General features: G+C 42.0%; 2 protein-coding genes across 3 annotated transcripts in view; one reads left to right on the top strand and one right to left on the bottom strand.

Moving 5' to 3' along the window:
- The first annotated feature begins 33 nt into the window (after positions 1-33).
- LRRC57 (leucine rich repeat containing 57) lies at positions 34-9,258 on the top strand. 2 transcript variants are annotated; one of them, XM_065402607.1, is made up of 6 exons: positions 34-117; positions 1,295-1,478; positions 4,061-4,196; positions 5,154-5,422; positions 6,229-6,414; positions 8,030-9,258. In XM_065402607.1, the coding sequence occupies exons 2-6, from the start codon at positions 1,395-1,397 to the stop codon at positions 8,069-8,071; spliced, it is 717 nt and encodes a 238-aa protein (XP_065258679.1). In that variant the 5' UTR covers positions 34-117; positions 1,295-1,394; the 3' UTR covers positions 8,072-9,258. The 2 variants fall into 2 exon arrangements, with proteins under 2 accessions (XP_065258679.1, XP_065258677.1); XM_065402605.1 differs by having other exon boundaries at positions 64-168.
- Positions 9,259-15,860: 6,602 nt separating this feature from the next.
- SNAP23 (synaptosome associated protein 23) overlaps positions 15,861-17,561 on the bottom strand; it is a 42,154-nt gene continuing 40,453 nt past the window's right edge. Inside the window, exon 8 of the mRNA XM_065402608.1 lies at positions 15,861-17,412. Within this exon, the coding sequence (XP_065258680.1) occupies positions 17,347-17,412 (66 nt within the window). The 3' untranslated portion in view covers positions 15,861-17,346. The remainder of the gene's footprint in view (positions 17,413-17,561) is intronic.

Here is a 17,561-nt window from a genome sequence, read left to right as displayed (position 1 = left end):
TGTGTCTCCGCCATGTTGGATGTGTCCTGTCGAGCGGCGCTGGCCTGGTTTCCGGTTCCGGGGCTCGCGCGGGTGGGTGACTTCCCACGCCCAGCTGGAGCCGGAGCTGGTCCGCGGGTGGGTGGAGACTCGCGATGGGGAGTTAGAGCCGCGGCTGGAGAAAGGGCGGTAGGTGGGGGAGGTTTCCGGCCTGTCAGTCGCCGGGGCCGCAGCCCGGGTAGGGGGAGGCTGCCCTTGGGTGCCCCCTGTCCCGAGTGGCGGCTCGGCTGGCCGGGCGAGAGGGGTGGCAGCGCCGCGGGCGGCCGATGGGCTCTGGCTGGGGGCGGCGGCGTGAGGTGTCTCTGACTCTGTTACGCAGCCCGAAGCGGAGCCGCCTTTGGGCCTCCCCCAAGAACTGGGCCGTGCGAGGGGCCGGGCCACTGGGCGCTGTGCTGGGAGCCCGGACTGGTTGGAGCTGCTAGAGCTCCCCGGGATGGGGCGGTAATTAGCTTAATCAGTCACCCCCCTTCCCGCAGGGGCTGCTGTTCTGTGGGTTTTAACTTGACACTGTCCCTATAAGGTGCTGAACTGTACGAATTCCTACATTTATGTAACCAAATTATTTGAACCCCTCTACAAGGCTGAGGGCTCTAAGGCCATGTCTTCACTATTGGCACTACAGTGGCATAGCCATAGCGCCCTAGTTATGCTGCTGTAGCCAGACTACAGCGACAGAAGGGGTTTTTCCATCAACTCCACCTCCCAGAGCTACTGGTAGCTAGGTTGATGGGAGCATTCTTCCATTGACCTTTAAACCAGCCAACCGGGGGTTAGGTTGGCATAGCTGTAGCACTCATAGATGTGGATTTTTCACATCCCTGAGTGCTGTAGCCATGTCGACCTAAGTTTTAAGTGCAGACCAAGCCTAACATATCGAGTTCATGAAGCACCAATGCCAGCAGACAAGTATGCACGCACATGAGCAATATAGTAACTGCTGTGGCATTACCCCACTATAACTTGTCTTGACTAAAGTTTGTAGTGTACACATGGCCTTAGTCTGACACTTTGATCTTGCCTTCCACTGTTGCATGCTTCCCAACTTCCATGCCATTAATTTAGCATTCAGACAACTCTAAATGGAGGAATCTTAGTATGATAAATTGGGTTAATCTTCTTAAGACCTATATTTTGTTAACTAGGGATAAGAAATATAGCCTGATACATTAAGCATACCGTTCAACATGTCCAGGTGAGCCATAATGGAAGAAAACTCTTATGCACAAAATGACTTTGTAAATTTGCTTTTTAACAGGAAAATTGGGTTCATGTAATCCAGTGCATCGTGATTGAGAGAGACTGGACTGTGTTTGTGCCTTAAACAAAATCTGTATACTTGACACAAGACCAGCAAGATGGGAAATAGTGCCTTAAAAGCTCACTTGGAGACAGCCCAGAAAACAGGCGTGTTCCAGCTAACTGGAAAGGGGCTCTCTGAGGTAGTAGAACTCTTTGGCTACACATGTACATGACTAATTGTCTTAGGCAGGGACTCTATCGTTCTGTTTTGTAAAGTGCCATGGGCATTAATAGTACTGTATAAATAATGCTTCAGGCACCTCACTGTCCCCCTTTTAAGGAAAACACTCTTGCATACACCTTTGCTCTAGCAATCAGTGATGCTCCGCTTACCTGGAAACTTGTATTTCTTTATAATTTCTGGTTTTATATTTAAAACAAATATATTAAATCCAGGAGTCTTAAAAGTTTATGCAACAAAAAAGGTGGCTTTCAATAAAAAAATCTTGAGAGCACAAGATAAGTTTTATAACTGTATATTTATGCAAGATACTCTCAAATTTGTGAAATACTTTAAGGCCCCAATCCTGCACACACTTATTCACATGCTTAACCTTATTCATGTGAGTGGAACTGCTCAAGTGACAAAAGTAAAGCATATCCATAAGTGCCTATGGTTTTAACACATTATCTGAGATTGACTTGATTTTGTTTGATCAATTCCCAGAAAAATCCAAATCAGACTTGAACAATTGCTGTTGGGTCTAGCTCAGGGGTCTCAAACTCAAATGACCACGAGGGCCACATGAGGACTAGTACATTGGCCCGAGGGCCACATTACTGACACCTCCCCCCCCCGCCGCCCTCAGCCCCGCCCCCACTCCACCCCTTCCATGAGGTCCCTGCTCCTGCCCCGCCTCTTCCCACCCCTTCCCTGCCCCCATTCCAACCCCTTCCTCGAAATCCCCACCCCAACTCCGCCCCCTCCCTGACCCCAGTGGGTACAGGAGGGGTGTGGCAGGGGCTCAGGGCAGGGAGTTGGGGTGTGGTGTGTAGGAGGGGTGAGGGGTGCAGCAGGGGGTCAGGATGCAGGGTGCGGCAGGGGGTTCAGGGCAGGGGTGCAGGGTGTGGCGGGGTCAGGGTGCAGGAGGGGTGTGGGGTATGGCAGGGGGTTGGGGTGCAGGAGGGGGGCAGCAGGGGGTTCAGGGCAGGGGGTTGGGGTGCAAGAGGGGTTCGGGGGGCGGACTCTGGCCCGGCGCGCACCGAGGGCAGAGCAGGCTGCCTGCCTGCCCTGCCCCCGCGCCGCTCCGGGAAGTGGCCGGAACCTGTGGGAGGAGGGGCACCAGGGTCTGTGTGTTGCTGTTGCTTCAGGCACCTCCCCCAGCAGCTCCCATTGGCCGGGAACGGGGAACTGCGGCTAAGGGGAACCGCAGCCAATGGAAGCCGCTAGGGGCGCTGCCTGAAGCAAGAGCAACACACAGACCCATGTGCCTCCCCCTTCCCCAGGTTCCGGCCGCTTCCTGGAGCGGCGCGGGGGCAGGGCAGGCAGGGACCTGCCCTGTTCTGCCCCTGGTGCGCGTCGGGCCAGAGCCGCTCTAGGTAAATGCTGGGGGAGGGCGGGAGGGCTGCTAGGAGCTTGCGGGCCACAGAAAATAACCCCGCAGGCCGCGCGTTGGAGACCCCTGGTCTAGCTACTGTTTGTATGATGTCCAAGTTTAACACTGCACCATGTTACTTTGTTGTTGTGCATGGGGGGGAGGCGGTTTAAATACCTCTCTCATATGTTTAATCTTCCATTTCACTTCTCCCTTCCTGGCAAGGGGGGGGATATGATAAGTTGCTGCTATAATTTGCAGGGAAAAGCTAAAACATGAGTGTGTCCCGTCCCCCCGTGTCCCCCCCCCCCCCCCCGTCCCTCCCCCCCCCCCCCGCCCATTACTGGCTCAAGGAGTAGAAACTAGAACAGGTCCAAATTTCTTGATCAAGGTCCACACTCCAGAGAAAATAATAAAAAAAATCAATAATAACAAGTAAATACATTTTGGGATCCGTTCAAAAGTGTCTGGTGGTCTGGATTTGACTACCCCTGGACTAGGAGATATTTGCAGATATTTGGTGCTGTTGCTGACTGTGAGAGTAGATGATTTAAAAAAAAAAAGAAATCCACAAGTGAATGATGTAACAATGTTACATATGCTTTATGATGGCAAGGTATGTGAATAAGAGAGGGGGTGAGTTCCAAAGAGCAGACAAGTGTTACAGTAAGATGGAAGGAAATGTTTTTTGTAATCTATATAAAATAAAACAGAGAACTGAAGGAAGAAGGGGTTTTATTTAGCTTCCATCATGCTTAAAAGTGTGTGTGTGGGGGAGATAATCAAATAGCAAAGGTTATTAATAGACATTAAAGAGAACATAAAAATGAAAAGTTCTGTAAACAGTATTGTGCTGTATTCCTATCCTCGCCCTTTTTTTCTTTATTTTTTATCCTGTTTATTTAGACTGAATTCTGGACTAGGAATTAGTTTTCCTAGGAGTCTGTAAAATGTCCCTTGCAATTTTTTTTTTTTTGTGCCATTGAAAAAAATTAACTTCATATATTGTTTTTGCTTGAATTTGGTAAATCTCACTTTTGGTGATGATGAGACACTGTGCATCATATGGACTAATATAAACTTGAACTGCAGTGTAAATAACTGAAAGACGGATACCATGAAATTATATTGTCTATTATGAAGTTAAACCAGCTGTTTTAATGTTGTTTATACTTCCACCCCCCCAGTTTCCTGAAGACCTGCAGAAGCTAGCTAGCAACTTAAGGACAATAGATTTGTCAAACAACAAAATTGAGATCCTGCCACCACTGATGGGAAAGTTTTCTGTTCTGAAGAGTCTTGCTTTAAACAACAACAAACTGAGTATGAGTTTTTAATATTGTCACAGATTTCTAAAAAGAATTAGACTTCTTTGTTGTTGGTCTGACATTAAATGTGATAACTTGACTCTTACAAAATGCAAAGGGAAACACTGGTTGCTTAGACTAAAATCTCTTGGAATTCATGATCAGGAGAAAATTAGATTTGTTCAAAACTAGTTAGCAATTTTGTTATATTTTCACCCTTGCAATAACGTGTAAGTACTTAAAACCACATAACTGTGTGCTGTAAACCTGTCTGATCTAAAAGCTGAGGAAAGTCAGATAGTTTAGTACTTGCATGGAAAACCTCTGAAGATGGTGTCCTGCAGAAAACAGTGCTGGTGATTCAGTGGGTGTCACTCCTGTTGGGCCAGTGTCCCGAAGACCGGCAAAGCTAGCAACTAGAATTAGGGGGTGCTGTGCTACTAGAGGTGTCGTCTTTTGGGTGAGTGATAAAATTAAGTTCTTTACCACTTGTAGTCATTAACAATGCCATAGCATCCTTTATGGAAGTAAAGCATTATGCCTAAAGTTTTGGCCAAATTCCAACTCTATTTATATTCTGCTTACCTAAAATTTCCCTTGCAGCTTATTAGGGAAGTGTTCTTCTTGTCTCCAAATTTTTCTGTTTGTGCGGTGGTGAAAAGCTGCTGTGTTTCACCACAGATGTCTGAACTTCAGAGACTGGTGAACTGTTTGCTATAAGCATTTTATAGCTTTTTGGGTTCATTAGGATGGGATGAACAAATTTAAACTAATACTTCACTCCTAAACTTCAAATGTTGCAAAATGTGTTTAGCCTAGTGGTTTGGGAGAGAGGAATTTTGTCTTGGAAAATCCTATCAGAATAGTGTTGTATATTCCACACAGGAGCAGACTTGGCTTTTAATGGATGTGAAAACTCGCAGTTTCCTCTGAGTAGATTGGGTAATTTCTTTGTTCGTAATTTTATTGCTAGCTGCTCTACCTGAGGAGCTGTGTAAACTGAAAAAACTCGAGACCTTGCATCTGAATGGCAACCATCTGACGCAGCTGCCTGCCACCTTTGGACAACTCTTGGCTCTCAAGACCCTGAGCCTTTCTGGAAACCAGCTTCGGACTGTGCCCACCCAACTCTGCAGTCTTCGTCACCTAGATGTGGTGGATCTCTCAAGAAACCAGATCCAGAGCGTGCCAGACACAGTAGGGGACCTGCAGGCCATTGAACTCAATTTGAATCAGAACCAGGTCTGGAAACTGAGGCTTTAGAGGCATGTGAACTTAAGGCATGATTGAGTCTTAAAGAGTTAGTTCTCTCTGAGCCACAGAAGTCAGGACAGGCAGTTACCACTTCAGTGTGAGAGGAATGCCTTTTGGGTATGACAGTGGTGGAGGATCCATATAAATACCTAGCTAGTTTTCATCTACTGTGATGCCTTCTATTGCCTGATTTGACTTTCTGGGATAGCCTTTATAGGGTCAGGCTCGCTTTGTTAAACAGTAACTTTCCTGTTGTGAGATTAATGCCTCAGACATGCCCACTCTGTTCTATTCTCCCACTCCACCACATGCATTGTAGCACTAAGCCCTTTATTCAAGTTCCCAGGTGGACCCTGCTTTGAGGGGAGGTATCCAGATGCCAGTTGTTGGGAAAATTGCATGTCTAATGTCAAATTGATTTGAACTCGTCACCATTGCACATCACGTGTGCAGTATTAGAATTAAGGACAGCTTCACTTCCAGGGTCTCATTTTAGAAATACTCGAACTCTTTATATGGTTAAAGTCAGCAGGTATGATGTTTCCTCAAAACTAAAATTATATAAAGTTGCTCGATGCCAGTCATGCTAGGCAAATAAGTAGTTCTCGTTTCCTGTCATTAACCCAGTTAATCTACAAAACAAGCGACAGTGTTGTTAAAGTGGCTGAATAAACTGAAGTCAGATTGTGTAGTAGTTGTGAAACACAGATCGGTGTACTTATAAATAACCAATTATCAGTAAAAATGTACGGTTTCAAGCTTTTTTTCCACTTTCTCCTTTTGGACCATGTCAGATTTCCCAGATCTCAGTGCAGATCTCTCACTGTCCACGCCTCAAAGTCCTGCGTTTGGAAGAGAACTGTCTAGACCTCAGCATGCTTCCTCAGAGCATACTCAGTGATTCCCAGATCTCATTGCTTGCAGTGGAGGGTAATCTCTTTGAAATCAAGAAACTCAGAGAACTGGAGGGCTATGACAAGGTTTGTAGAAAACTGTTGCCAGTGAATGTTTTTTGCTTTCCTGCTCATGAATGCATCTCAGACTACTGGGGGATCAGAGTTCTGCTGGTGGATGAGACTTGCAACAGTCCACAAGTATCTTTGCAGCCATTGGCAGTAGATGACCTTCCAAGGATGACCTTCTGCCTTGCCCATTAGATAACAACAAAGGACCTGTCTGTGGTTCAGGAACTACTTGTAAGGTGAACATCTTGCAGCTTTCCTCTCTAACTGTCCTTTTTGCCTTAGTGATGCGTATCCTTTTCTCCCTGGCATATGTCAGACTGGATTGCAGCCCATGCTTATAAGCAAATTTTTTTTGATGCTACAGCACTATTAGACAGTACTCTAAAGAGAGAGATGGATCTTAATCACATTTGGAGCAATGCTATTCCTAGTTAGTGCTTTATTTTATTGAGCATTATTAGTGGTTGGGGTTCTATTTCCCAACTATCCCTATATAGAAGAAATTGGAATTAAGGGGTAAGACTGGAAAAATTATAGAGGAGCTATCTGGCTGTTTAATTAGCCATAGACTTCATGGCCCTTTGCTTGGGGGAGAGTTCAGGTTGTTGATCTCTAGCATGATGGTTGTACTGGAGAAAATGCTTTATAGGACAGCTTCCCCGTCATTGTCCTGTTTATACTTTCACCCTGACTCTAGTAGGCTGTGCCTGCATTGGCTCTCTCATGATCTTGCCTGCACTGACAGGTCATGTGGTAGCCTTGTCATAGTCATTCTCTATTTGCATAATCCCCACTGCATAGTAGGTGAGGATGGAAATATTCCTTTTCTGTTAATAGTGGGGAGAAGGGCAAGGAATCTAAGTTGCTTTGATAAAAAATAAATAATAGGGAAACTCTAATTGCGTGTTAGTCACATAGATTATGGGCCTGGATCCTCCCCTATATGTGTGTAGAATATAGATAGGATTTTATTAATTTTTTCAAGAAAAATCACTTGTACTTAGAAGTAAGTATTGGCCATTATTAATTATTATTTTTAACTCAACTGTTTTATCACAATAGACTAAGACAGCATCTATCCCTGCTTCTCCCCCCCACTCCAAATTGTTCTGGGAAAGCTTAAAAAAAATGCTTCAATGAGAAATGTATTCTTGTGGATGTTTATCTTGTCTATTTAGGGTGACAAGAGAGTGGAAGAAAGCTGGTGCTAAGATGGTGGTGCATCACTTGATCATCATAAGGCACCAAAGCACCTCCATTGAATGAGACAGGGTAGAGGCTAGGAATAATAGAAGGGAAGTTGTCTACAGTATTTACTTTTTAATTCACACAGCATCCTCTAAACCTGACAATGGGGTGCTTGGTCTCTGTGAGACAAATTACTGTATTGGCTTGGAGGCTGTAGGTAGTATCTATTTATGTAAATCTACAAATTCATTAAACAGATGTTGATGACTATAAAGCTTCCTTGCTGCATGAATGGGATGCTGCTGCAGTTCACCAGCAATAAAACCTCCAAATGACTTCTTTTCTGTGTGAAGTTAGGAATGGCCAGTTCCAGTATGGCTTTTGTATCACCAACTTTCCAGTTTCAGAACAACCAACTTTCTCTTTGCTCTCTGCTTTTTAGTACATGGAGCGGTTCACAGCCACCAAGAAGAAGTTTACATGATGGACTGCTGTTCTGAGTCTGTATCATTGGACGTAAAAGATAGTGACCAAAGCAGCATAATCAGCGGCACTGTCTGCTTGGAATGACAACTTAAACCAAGATTGAAAGTTTTGGGCTTGATGATGGCGATGAGGAAACTGACAATATTCGTTTCATAAGTCTGCTATGTTGCTGCCACTACCACTTCAAATAAAAATCTGACATTGGGAAATTGCAGCCTAGGCATTGAACTGTTAAATTTGGCTAGAAACTGGTTATACTTCTGGCTAGCTTCCTCACTTCATTTTATTCTCCCTTTTCAGGATGACTTATTTGGGAGAAAGGGGTATATAATCCTCACTAGTTGATGAGGTAGAGGACATAAGCTTTTTTCACAACAGATGCTACTGCATCCTTATAAAGGGAAGTTGACTATTGTTTAGAGTGGGTTACTTGCATCTAACATGTTTGCCTGGTAGTGTACTGCAGTTCTGCTACCACAATAATTCCAAAATATTAAGTTATACTACTTGCTGTAAATGTCCTCTAGCATGGAGGTTAACTTTCACATAGATCTGTTGTAATACTAAAAATTGTGTACACTTCATAAAGCACAAATAGTTAAATGAGCTCACATGGTTAATTTATCTTGTCTATTTTATATTAACTGCTTTAGTAATCAAATCTTGTTTCTATCATCTTTTCTCTTACCAGTTGTATCAATTCACAGTACAATTTACAGGATGTCTTCTAGTTGATGGAGAAATGCACTATTCCCTTCTGCTTGAACATACTGCTATTTAATGGACTACTTGACAGGTTTTTTTCTCTGTCTTCAGTAAAATGTAGTTTGCTGGAAAAACTGTTATCCTTGCACTGATGAGTCCTCACATCTGCAGAGCCACGTCTAAAACTTTTTCACCTTATTACAGCTGCCTTACTACCAAAAGCACCCAGCAAGAGCTAAAAATGTATGCAATTATGTAACAGGTTAATTGTAATAGATTTAACTTGTGTATTTATTTTACTAAAACACTTTAAAACTGTAGTTTAAATGTCTCAATTCTAACCATATTTCTGCCACTTCAATGTGATTGTATTATTAAGCTTACCTAAAGGGTTTATTTTACCAATCTATATTAGATTTTTTTTGCATAAAACTACTTGTGACAATCTAAAAATAAAGACACTACTTTTGAAGAGAGAAAATGGCTGGTAGATAGTAAGCCTTTGAGTGACAAGTTAGCTAAATGCTACTACCTGTTCAAAAATGATTATGTAGAAATTCTACTAGAAAAACTTGCAAAGTAAAATACCAGTCCTCTGGGATTTCTAATAAGAGCAGTTCCTAATTCATCATCTGTAAACTGCTCAAATGCTTAGTCAGTTCCATGGATGGATGTACCCAAGATGTAAATACAGAGTAAGATGTAAAACCTTTCAAAGCTGTTGGGAAAGTAGATCATGGAGAGGAAGTTGTTATATAGAAGGTTTAATAAGAGTCAGCTATAACAGCTGAAGTTGCAGAGTAAAGAGAAATGTTGAAGAGACTGGCATTTAACTTTCTCTACAAGAATGGTAGAGTGGTATATACAATATGTGCCTAAAGCAATGTCAGACAGGCAAGGAACTATCTGGCTGAACTCACAATAACAGCCATAGCTTGAAAAGCTCTGCACATACTTAAGTTCCTCAGGACTGCTTTGCTCTGGGAAATCCCAGCATGTGGGAGCAGTTGCTTTTGAGGGACAACTTCCTCTGTGTTGGACTTGATTTGGTTTCTATTCTTCTTCACTGAAATCCACCACCTCTGTGTGTGTGGTGGCTCTAGGGACAGAGCAGTACCATCATTAGCACAGGTAAAGTGCTAGCCATCCTTAAACATGCGCTCAGTTCATTCAAGAAACAATCTAGAAGTTTGAAAGTACATAGATAATGCATTAATTTCCTATCCTTCAAGTGAGTACTGAATTTTACCTATATCTCAAGTAGCTAAACACTAAGTATGTCTACACTTACTGGGGCTCCACACTGTACCTCCACACTGTGCCAATTAATCCACGAGGAGTCGATTTAGGGTCTAGTGAAGACCAGCTAAGTCGACCGCAGATTGCTCTCCTGTCGACTCCGGTACTCCACCGGAATGAGAAGTGTAAGGTAAGTTGATGGGAGAGTTATTAATGTAGCTGGAGTTGCGTAACTTAGGTCGACTTAGCCCCATAGCATGTGTAGTGTGTGAACCACAAGCTGGGGGAGGCTGTGCCCCCCCCCCACCTTTTGCCTCTAGCCCCAGACTGCCCCCTAGCCCTGGAGCAACAGGAGGGTGGGCAGCACAGCTGCAGCCTCCCTAGCCCCAGAGCACAGGGAGGGTGGGTGGCACAGCCTAAGCTGGGGCCATCCACAAGGAGACTGGAGCTGGGCTGAGCAGGAAGGAGGGGCTGGGGGCAGAGCATGGGCAGCACTGCACCTGGCTGTTTGGGGAAGCACAGCCTCCCTCAGCTTATGATACCCGCTGCTTCTACGCTGTAGTGTAGACCAGGCCTAACGCCTACTTTTTGTAAAGCACGGGTAGATAAGGAATATTATATAAGTGATTGTGTGCCTTCCACCTAGTAATTTATCTAGTTCTAAAATACTGCACTGTCTTAAGCAACAAAGAGTCCTGTAGCACCTTATAGACTAACAGATGTATTGGAGCATAAGCTTTCGTGGGTGAATACCCACCTCGTCAGATGCATGCACTGTCTTGTAACTTTAAAAGGAGTCCACCTTCATCATGCTGCTTGATGGGAGTGGAACAAACATGTAAATTCTCCGATGTAGAAAGTAGGTTAGTACAGGAGTTCAGCCCTTGAAAGGGTAGGTTGTTTAAGTCTTAAGTATGTACTACAAGGCTGAAGCTTGTCTAGTGGCAGCACCCTCTATCAAACTAGCCTGTTGAAGGCAACAGTACCTGCAAGAATATTTCAGATTCTGGCATCCAGAAACTAGACAATGTAATGGGGCCAGTGAACTAAGTACAGTACTGCCTTTTAAAACCAGACCTAGAGGAACAAAACATGCTCTTGCCCTCTCTAACCTGAAAAAAAGTTGATAGCTTGTTTAAGTAACAGAAGCACCAATGAATGGTCAATGCCACATTATACTTCAGGCAGTGCAGACCACCAATCCTATGAAGCTGTTCACTAGCTACTGATGTACTGAGCACAGACACACATAAGCTTCCACTTTCTCCCACACAAGTCGTCCATATTAAAGCAGTAACATTCCTCCCTTGTTTATGGCTTGCACATGGGCAAGCTTCTTACATTCTTGGTGGTGTATTTATTCACCACTCTAAGTTGTGGGTAGCCTTACTAGATGAGCAGTGGGGAAAAAAGGGTAGATTCCTTCCTTCCGTCCTTTTCCCTCAGCTATAACAAAGTCCACAAGCTCCTCCCAACTTCTATTTGTTTGTGACATTATTTCCTGAATAGTGCTTTTCTCTGGCATATGTGGCAGGAAAGTGTTTTGTTTATCTTTGTCATAACTATAAAGGGAAGGGTGACAGCTCTCCTGTGTACAGTGCTATGGAATCCCTCCTAGCCAGAGACTCCAAATCCTTTTACCTGTAAAGGGTTAAGAAGCTCGGGTAACCTGGCTGACACCTGACCCCAAGGACCAATAAGGGGACAAGATACTTTCAAATCTTGGGGGGGGAAAGGCTTTTGTGTGTGTCCTTTGTTTAAGGGGTTGTCACTCTTGGGACTGAGAGGGACCAGACATCAATCCAGGTTCTCCCCATCTTTCTAAACAAGTCTCTCTTATTTCAAAATTGTAAGTAAAAGCCAGGCAAGGCGTCTTAGATTTACTTTGTTTTCTCAACTTGTAAATGTACCTTTTACCAGAGTGTTTATTTTTGTTTGCTGTACTTTGAACCTAAGACAGAAGAGGGGGGGCCTCTGAGCTCTTTAAGTTTGATTACCCTGTAAAGTTATTTTCCATACTGATTTTACAGAGATGATTTTTACCTTTTTCTTTAATTAAAAGCCTTCTTTTTAAGAACCTGATTGATTTCTCCTTGTTTTAAGATCCAAAGGGGGTTTGGATCTGTATTCACCAGGAGTTGGTGAAAGGAAGGAGGGGGGGAAGGGTCAATTTCTCCTTGTTTAAGATCCAAGGAGTTTGGATCTGTATTCACCAGGAAATTGGTGAAAGGTTTCTCAAGGCTTCCCAGGGAGGGAATTCTTGAGATGGTGGCAGCGGACCAGAGCTAAGCTGGTAGATAAGCTTAGAAGTTTTCATGCAGGCCCCTACATTTGTACCCTAAAGTTCAAAGTGGGGATACAGCCTTGACAATCTTAGACAAACTGTGCCTGTTATCTCTTGTAGAAAGTGTGATCTCCTTCAATAGGTGAATGGCAGCTGATTCCCCACAAACACTTTCTGGCTATCTTTTTCAGAAATTAGAAAAAACCTCAGCCTTTGCAGTGGACAGTTTGACTCTTGCCTTTGAGCCTGAATTAGCACTTCTGGTGTAACTTTCCCTGGCAGTGGGTCACTGTCACATACCAGCTAGACAGAATGACATCAGCTTTATAAAGCAGTTTAAAGAAAAATAGCATGCAAGGGATCATCAGGCAAATAAAACAGTGAAAAGGTCTTTGAGCAGATCCCACATCCTCAGGGTCACCATTAATTCTGATCAAGCTAGGAGTAGCTCCATTAGAGGACACTGATGCAGCCTTCTTTTACCTCCTGCAGGACAATCAAGCACTTGTCAGACCAAAGGCAAAACAGGGAAAAAGGCATGCAAGTCAAAGAGGAGCCCTTTCACCTCTGTCACTTTGAACTGGTCAGCAGCTCTAGCCTTTTGGATGGATAGGTATCTTTTCAAACAAGAGCTACATAAACCTAGCATTGTTCTATGATGTATATCCTTGTATTAACATACATTGCTTCTACTAACACTAAGATTTCTGAGGTACAGGATACATACCACATTTGACTACTAAAACTAAAACGTAATCTGTATATGCCTCAGAAGTCATCTTGTATTTTCCTTATACACTCCTCCCACTCACCTCTTTCAGACACAGTTCACTTGTCCTTTTCGCTGTATTCCTGTCTGTATGATGCCTCAGTCCCTTCCAATTCTTGTGCACCTGTTTCCCCCCTCACCTGTACCCACATATGCAACATTTAACTTCTGCTTCTTCAAATTCAGCCTAAATTAGTATTGACTGCAACTAACTGCATATGTAAAATGAGGCTGGCAGCTTCAAAGGTATAGTGTCTACTGGCCACATGTCCACAATTAGCATTTACTGGGAGTGTCAGAAGACAAAAGATGGAACGATGAAACAACTGCATAGTCATTTTATGGACAAGTAGGGAGACTACATTAGTATAGTGTATTACTCTTCTATAGGAGTAATTTACACATGTAAATTATTCTTACCCACCCTTACTGTCTTCCTCCCATCTCAAAGCTGTTGCAATCTTATCTACAATTATCCACCACCTTTTATCAAGCCTCTTACTTTCTCTCCCCAGCTGTATTTGCATAGTATTTTAGGATACTATTTATATAAAAGTTACTTCACAAACTAGAGTTTTGTTGTGGCAGATCCAGAACAAAAACCCGAGTACTTTTGATAGCACAACAAGTCGGGCTATGCAGACATACAGCTCACAGGTCAGGCTTTGTATAATCGAGTGGTGTTTAAAGGTGGTGTAGTACAGTAAAAAGGGTAAATCCTTAGAGTTCACTTAGAGTGGATTGAGGATGAGTTGGTGGACATTCTTCAATCACCAGAACTTTCATTTGGCAAAATTTTCAAAAAGAAAGGTTCAGTGCTGCTGCTTCTGCTTTGTCATCCTATGATAGGGAAAGCTGAATCTTTCAAAATCAGCTTTGAGAGGATGGAAAGAAAGATGGAGACACTTCACATAGGCAACTGCTTGCTACTAATTACAACTTTATACAACACTTTAGGTAAGGAGTATGCCAGGGTACGAATGGAGAACTATTTTAAAAAGTAACAATTTCTGAACCTGCTCTCACCACTTGAGTTCTCCACTTTTCAGTACCGGGACCTCCAAGTAAGATGAAAGGTTAAAATTGCAGGAAGTGAAAACTTAGAGGTAACTACTTAGTTCTGTCAAATTGTCCAAAGGCAGGAGATTGGACTGTGTATAGGTTAAAACAATATTAATGGCAAGTACTTAATAGTAAACAAACTACAGTGAGTTAGAGAGTTCTGTATTTTTTCATACAAATACATAACAGTTTAACAGTGACTAAAAGCAGCAACTGAAATAATCTTCATTTTAATATCATTAAGAATCAGATTTGCTGTGAGAAAAATGATGCATATAAGTTGTTTATTCTGTCCAGCAAGTACGATGAACAAGAAAGTATGATGTGTAATAGGATACATGCTTCTAACAGGCAACGCCAAAAGACAGTATTGCTGTGCAGTTTGCTCTGGAACATTAAGGCACTGACTCCCTCAAGGGCCCAGATCGGTGTCCGTTATAAAACAAATGTTAATATTCATCTAATAACCAAGCTATATCCCAGTGCTGTCACATTGGCACACAAGAGTTGTAGGTGAATCCCAGATAAGCTACATAAACATGAATAGTGTCATGCAGGGCACAATTTTAAGCTGTGATATTAATCTTCCATGTACTCAACGCAGCATCCTCTTAGCCAATGTACCTAGTATCTGTTGTAATAGCTTGGGGAAATCAGACATGAGGTAAGATGTTGTAATAATGAAAGGGAGGGGGGAAAAGAGTTCCAAGGAATTATAACATTGCAGAACTCCTCTGCTGTAAGTGGAACAACAAGAAAACAGTTTAAGTATTCCATTCCCAGCAGTACATCACTACCTTTAAGTTAAAAAAAGAAGCAAAAGGCATGCTCTGTACAAAGGTTCTTTCACGTAAGCCTCTTAAGTTGGTATAAGAAAGTCTTATTGGGTACTGGAATCCCTTAAGCTTTCACATGCTGGGGGTTTTATTGTACTAGTAGGTAATGGCATCACAAATGCTTCTTTGCTACTCATGTTGTGTGTATATATCTTTAGCTACTAATAGGATTAATGTACAGTTAGTTTTATTAAAAATCCATTTTCCTTCCAGCTGTTTTGGAAGCCACAGAGGACAATATGCAACCCCAGAGAAATTTCCATCACTCACAAAAGGTTGCTTCACTTAAGCCTTATTCAGACTAGATTTTCCATAAAATTTGACCTGACTTTCTGCTTATTGTATATAGCAGTCCACCTTTTTTGGTCATAGTCAGAATTCATTTATAGTAGCCCCTGGAGTGCACTGATAACTGGGATACGTAGTTGTGTTCCACTCCCATCATTTAAGGAATTACCAAAATTACTCATCTAAATCTTTGCAGGTCCCATCCCTCTGCCCCAGGATTTTCTACAAAAAAAAATTATATAAGAAGAATGTTGGACAACTACTCTGCAAAGAATAAATAAGCTTGAATGTGATTAATTTGGTCATTCTTCAACTAAATCACTAGGGGGGGGAATGCCAAACTAACATTCAAATATCACAGCTTACGTTATTTGAAATCATCACTTTCCCTTTCAGCCTACACAAAACTCATAACTACTTCACTCCACCTCTCAAATAGAAACCATTAGAATCTTGGGAATAAGATTGGCTAAGTTTATTGGAAGACAAAACATGAATCCACATCTATTTTCCCTGTGAACAATTTTGTTTTTTGATTCTAGCTGATTGGGGTATTCGCCATTATGAGTAGGAACCTCAGCATTACCACCACAAACAACTTGGATTTGGAACATTTTACATTACATAAACTGATTATAGTAAAGATAGAGCAAGCATCTTATTCCCAGAACAGGGTAAGAAGAGAGGTACAGAAGTAGTTCCTTCATATGAAGCATTCATTATAGCAAGGTAGTATTTTAAATGTTCTACTTATTGTGACATGTTGCCAAGCAAAAATTTAACTTCATGAAACATAAAACTTTTTGAATAAGTGGACAGCAGCTATCTGGTATACATCTTAATTTAAATTAAGATTAGGTGGGAAAGTAGCACATGCATAGTTCAGAAGTATCATGCAGAATAGCGGGTGAATTATGGTGTATACATGGTTAAAAACTAAAAGACTGAGAAAAACTGTACTTAAATGTGTGAAGAAATTTGTTCTCCCTCGTTCATTATTTAATATCCATTCAGAGGTTTAAAAAAAGCTGCCCCTAACACACGGTGGGAGAACAGAACTTGGTGAGATTTGTGGTACTGAAGTGGAGAAAGGCACAACCCAAATTCCAGGGAGAACTGACAAAGGTGAATTTGATATGGAATCCAGATGGGAAATTTGCATGCTTACTATAGGTGGTCAGATTCAGAGTTTGTCTGATGTTTTTCTGGAGACTTAAGTTTTCAATTAATCTTACATTTTTATCTAAAGCTTTGTTGAGCCTACTTTTAAAGAAAATATTTAGAAGTGTGATATAAAATCTTTTCCATTGCATAAATATGGGAACCGAGTTATTTTCTTCTGTTCAACAGTAAAATAGGTGCATGGTGTTTAAAATCAATTATATACACAATACAAGTATTACCAGAAAATGCAGCATAATTTGTTAACCACAGTCTCTACATCAACATCACTTCACATTCAAAGAATGAAAATGCATGTGTTCCCCTCCCATTTCCTTCAAATTACAGTGTGTATGTTTTAAAGCCCTCAACCCACAAGTAGCCAGTGGGCCAGAACTTCTTAAATTTGGTAGTTTATATATGGATTTCATATATGTATTGGAAATTAAACTAAGTGTCCGTAAAACTATGGTTATCCTGCTAAACTAAGAAATACAAGTAATAAGCATCACCGAGTTCCTATTTTAGGGAGAATGCACAACTCTAAGTGAAGTAATTAAAAAACCCAAAAATTTGTAAAGTCTCCTCTCCAACCTTTCCACAATTATACCACCCTGTTTATTCCATTTTAATAGAATACTTTGTGTTGTGAGGGAGAATAAGAGAAAGAACATTCTCAAAGCTGTAAAACTAAGCCCTGAGCAGGTTTAAGAAGGTAGGGCAGATGATTAGGAGCTCTGTTGCTGCTCTGATGGAGTCAAAGCAAAATCTGCACACAAGGATAAGAAAACAAGTACTATAAAAAGCAACCTGCTGCACTCTCTTCCCGACTCTGCTACCCCTGTTGTTTTGAAATACAGAAAATTTCACAGATATGAAAATGGTGACTTGCAGCTGGAGAAAGACACTGGACAATGGCAGAAAGCTCATTAACTATCAATGAGTTTCTTGGCTCGGACATTGGCTTGCTCAATACGATCTTTGTTGGTATCCGCCTGAAAAAGGAAACAGCATGTATAAAAATTGCAGGTGACTGAAGACTAGATACTAAGAAAGCTTTAACAAACATTTTTAGTCTAATGTTAGATAAATTTTAATACATATCTTAAGGAAAATTTTTATACATCTGGATATAATACTTAAA

This window comes from Emys orbicularis, chromosome 4 (genome assembly GCF_028017835.1).
Source record: "Emys orbicularis isolate rEmyOrb1 chromosome 4, rEmyOrb1.hap1, whole genome shotgun sequence".
Lineage (NCBI taxonomy): Eukaryota > Metazoa > Chordata > Testudines > Emydidae > Emys > Emys orbicularis.
The sequence above is the reverse complement of the archived record's forward strand: the minus strand, read 5'-3'. Positions and strand labels throughout refer to the sequence as shown.

Coding starts and splice junctions, on each gene's coding strand:
- LRRC57 (XM_065402607.1), top strand. CDS start 1,395: ATGGGAAATAGTGCCTTAAAAGCTCACTTGGAGACAGCCCAGAAAACA. Junction 1,479..4,060: donor CTGGAAAGGGGCTCTCTGAG/GTAGTAGAACTC, acceptor CCACCCCCCCAG/TTTCCTGAAGACCTGCAGAA. Junction 6,415..8,029: donor AACTGGAGGGCTATGACAAG/GTTTGTAGAAAA, acceptor TCTGCTTTTTAG/TACATGGAGCGGTTCACAGC.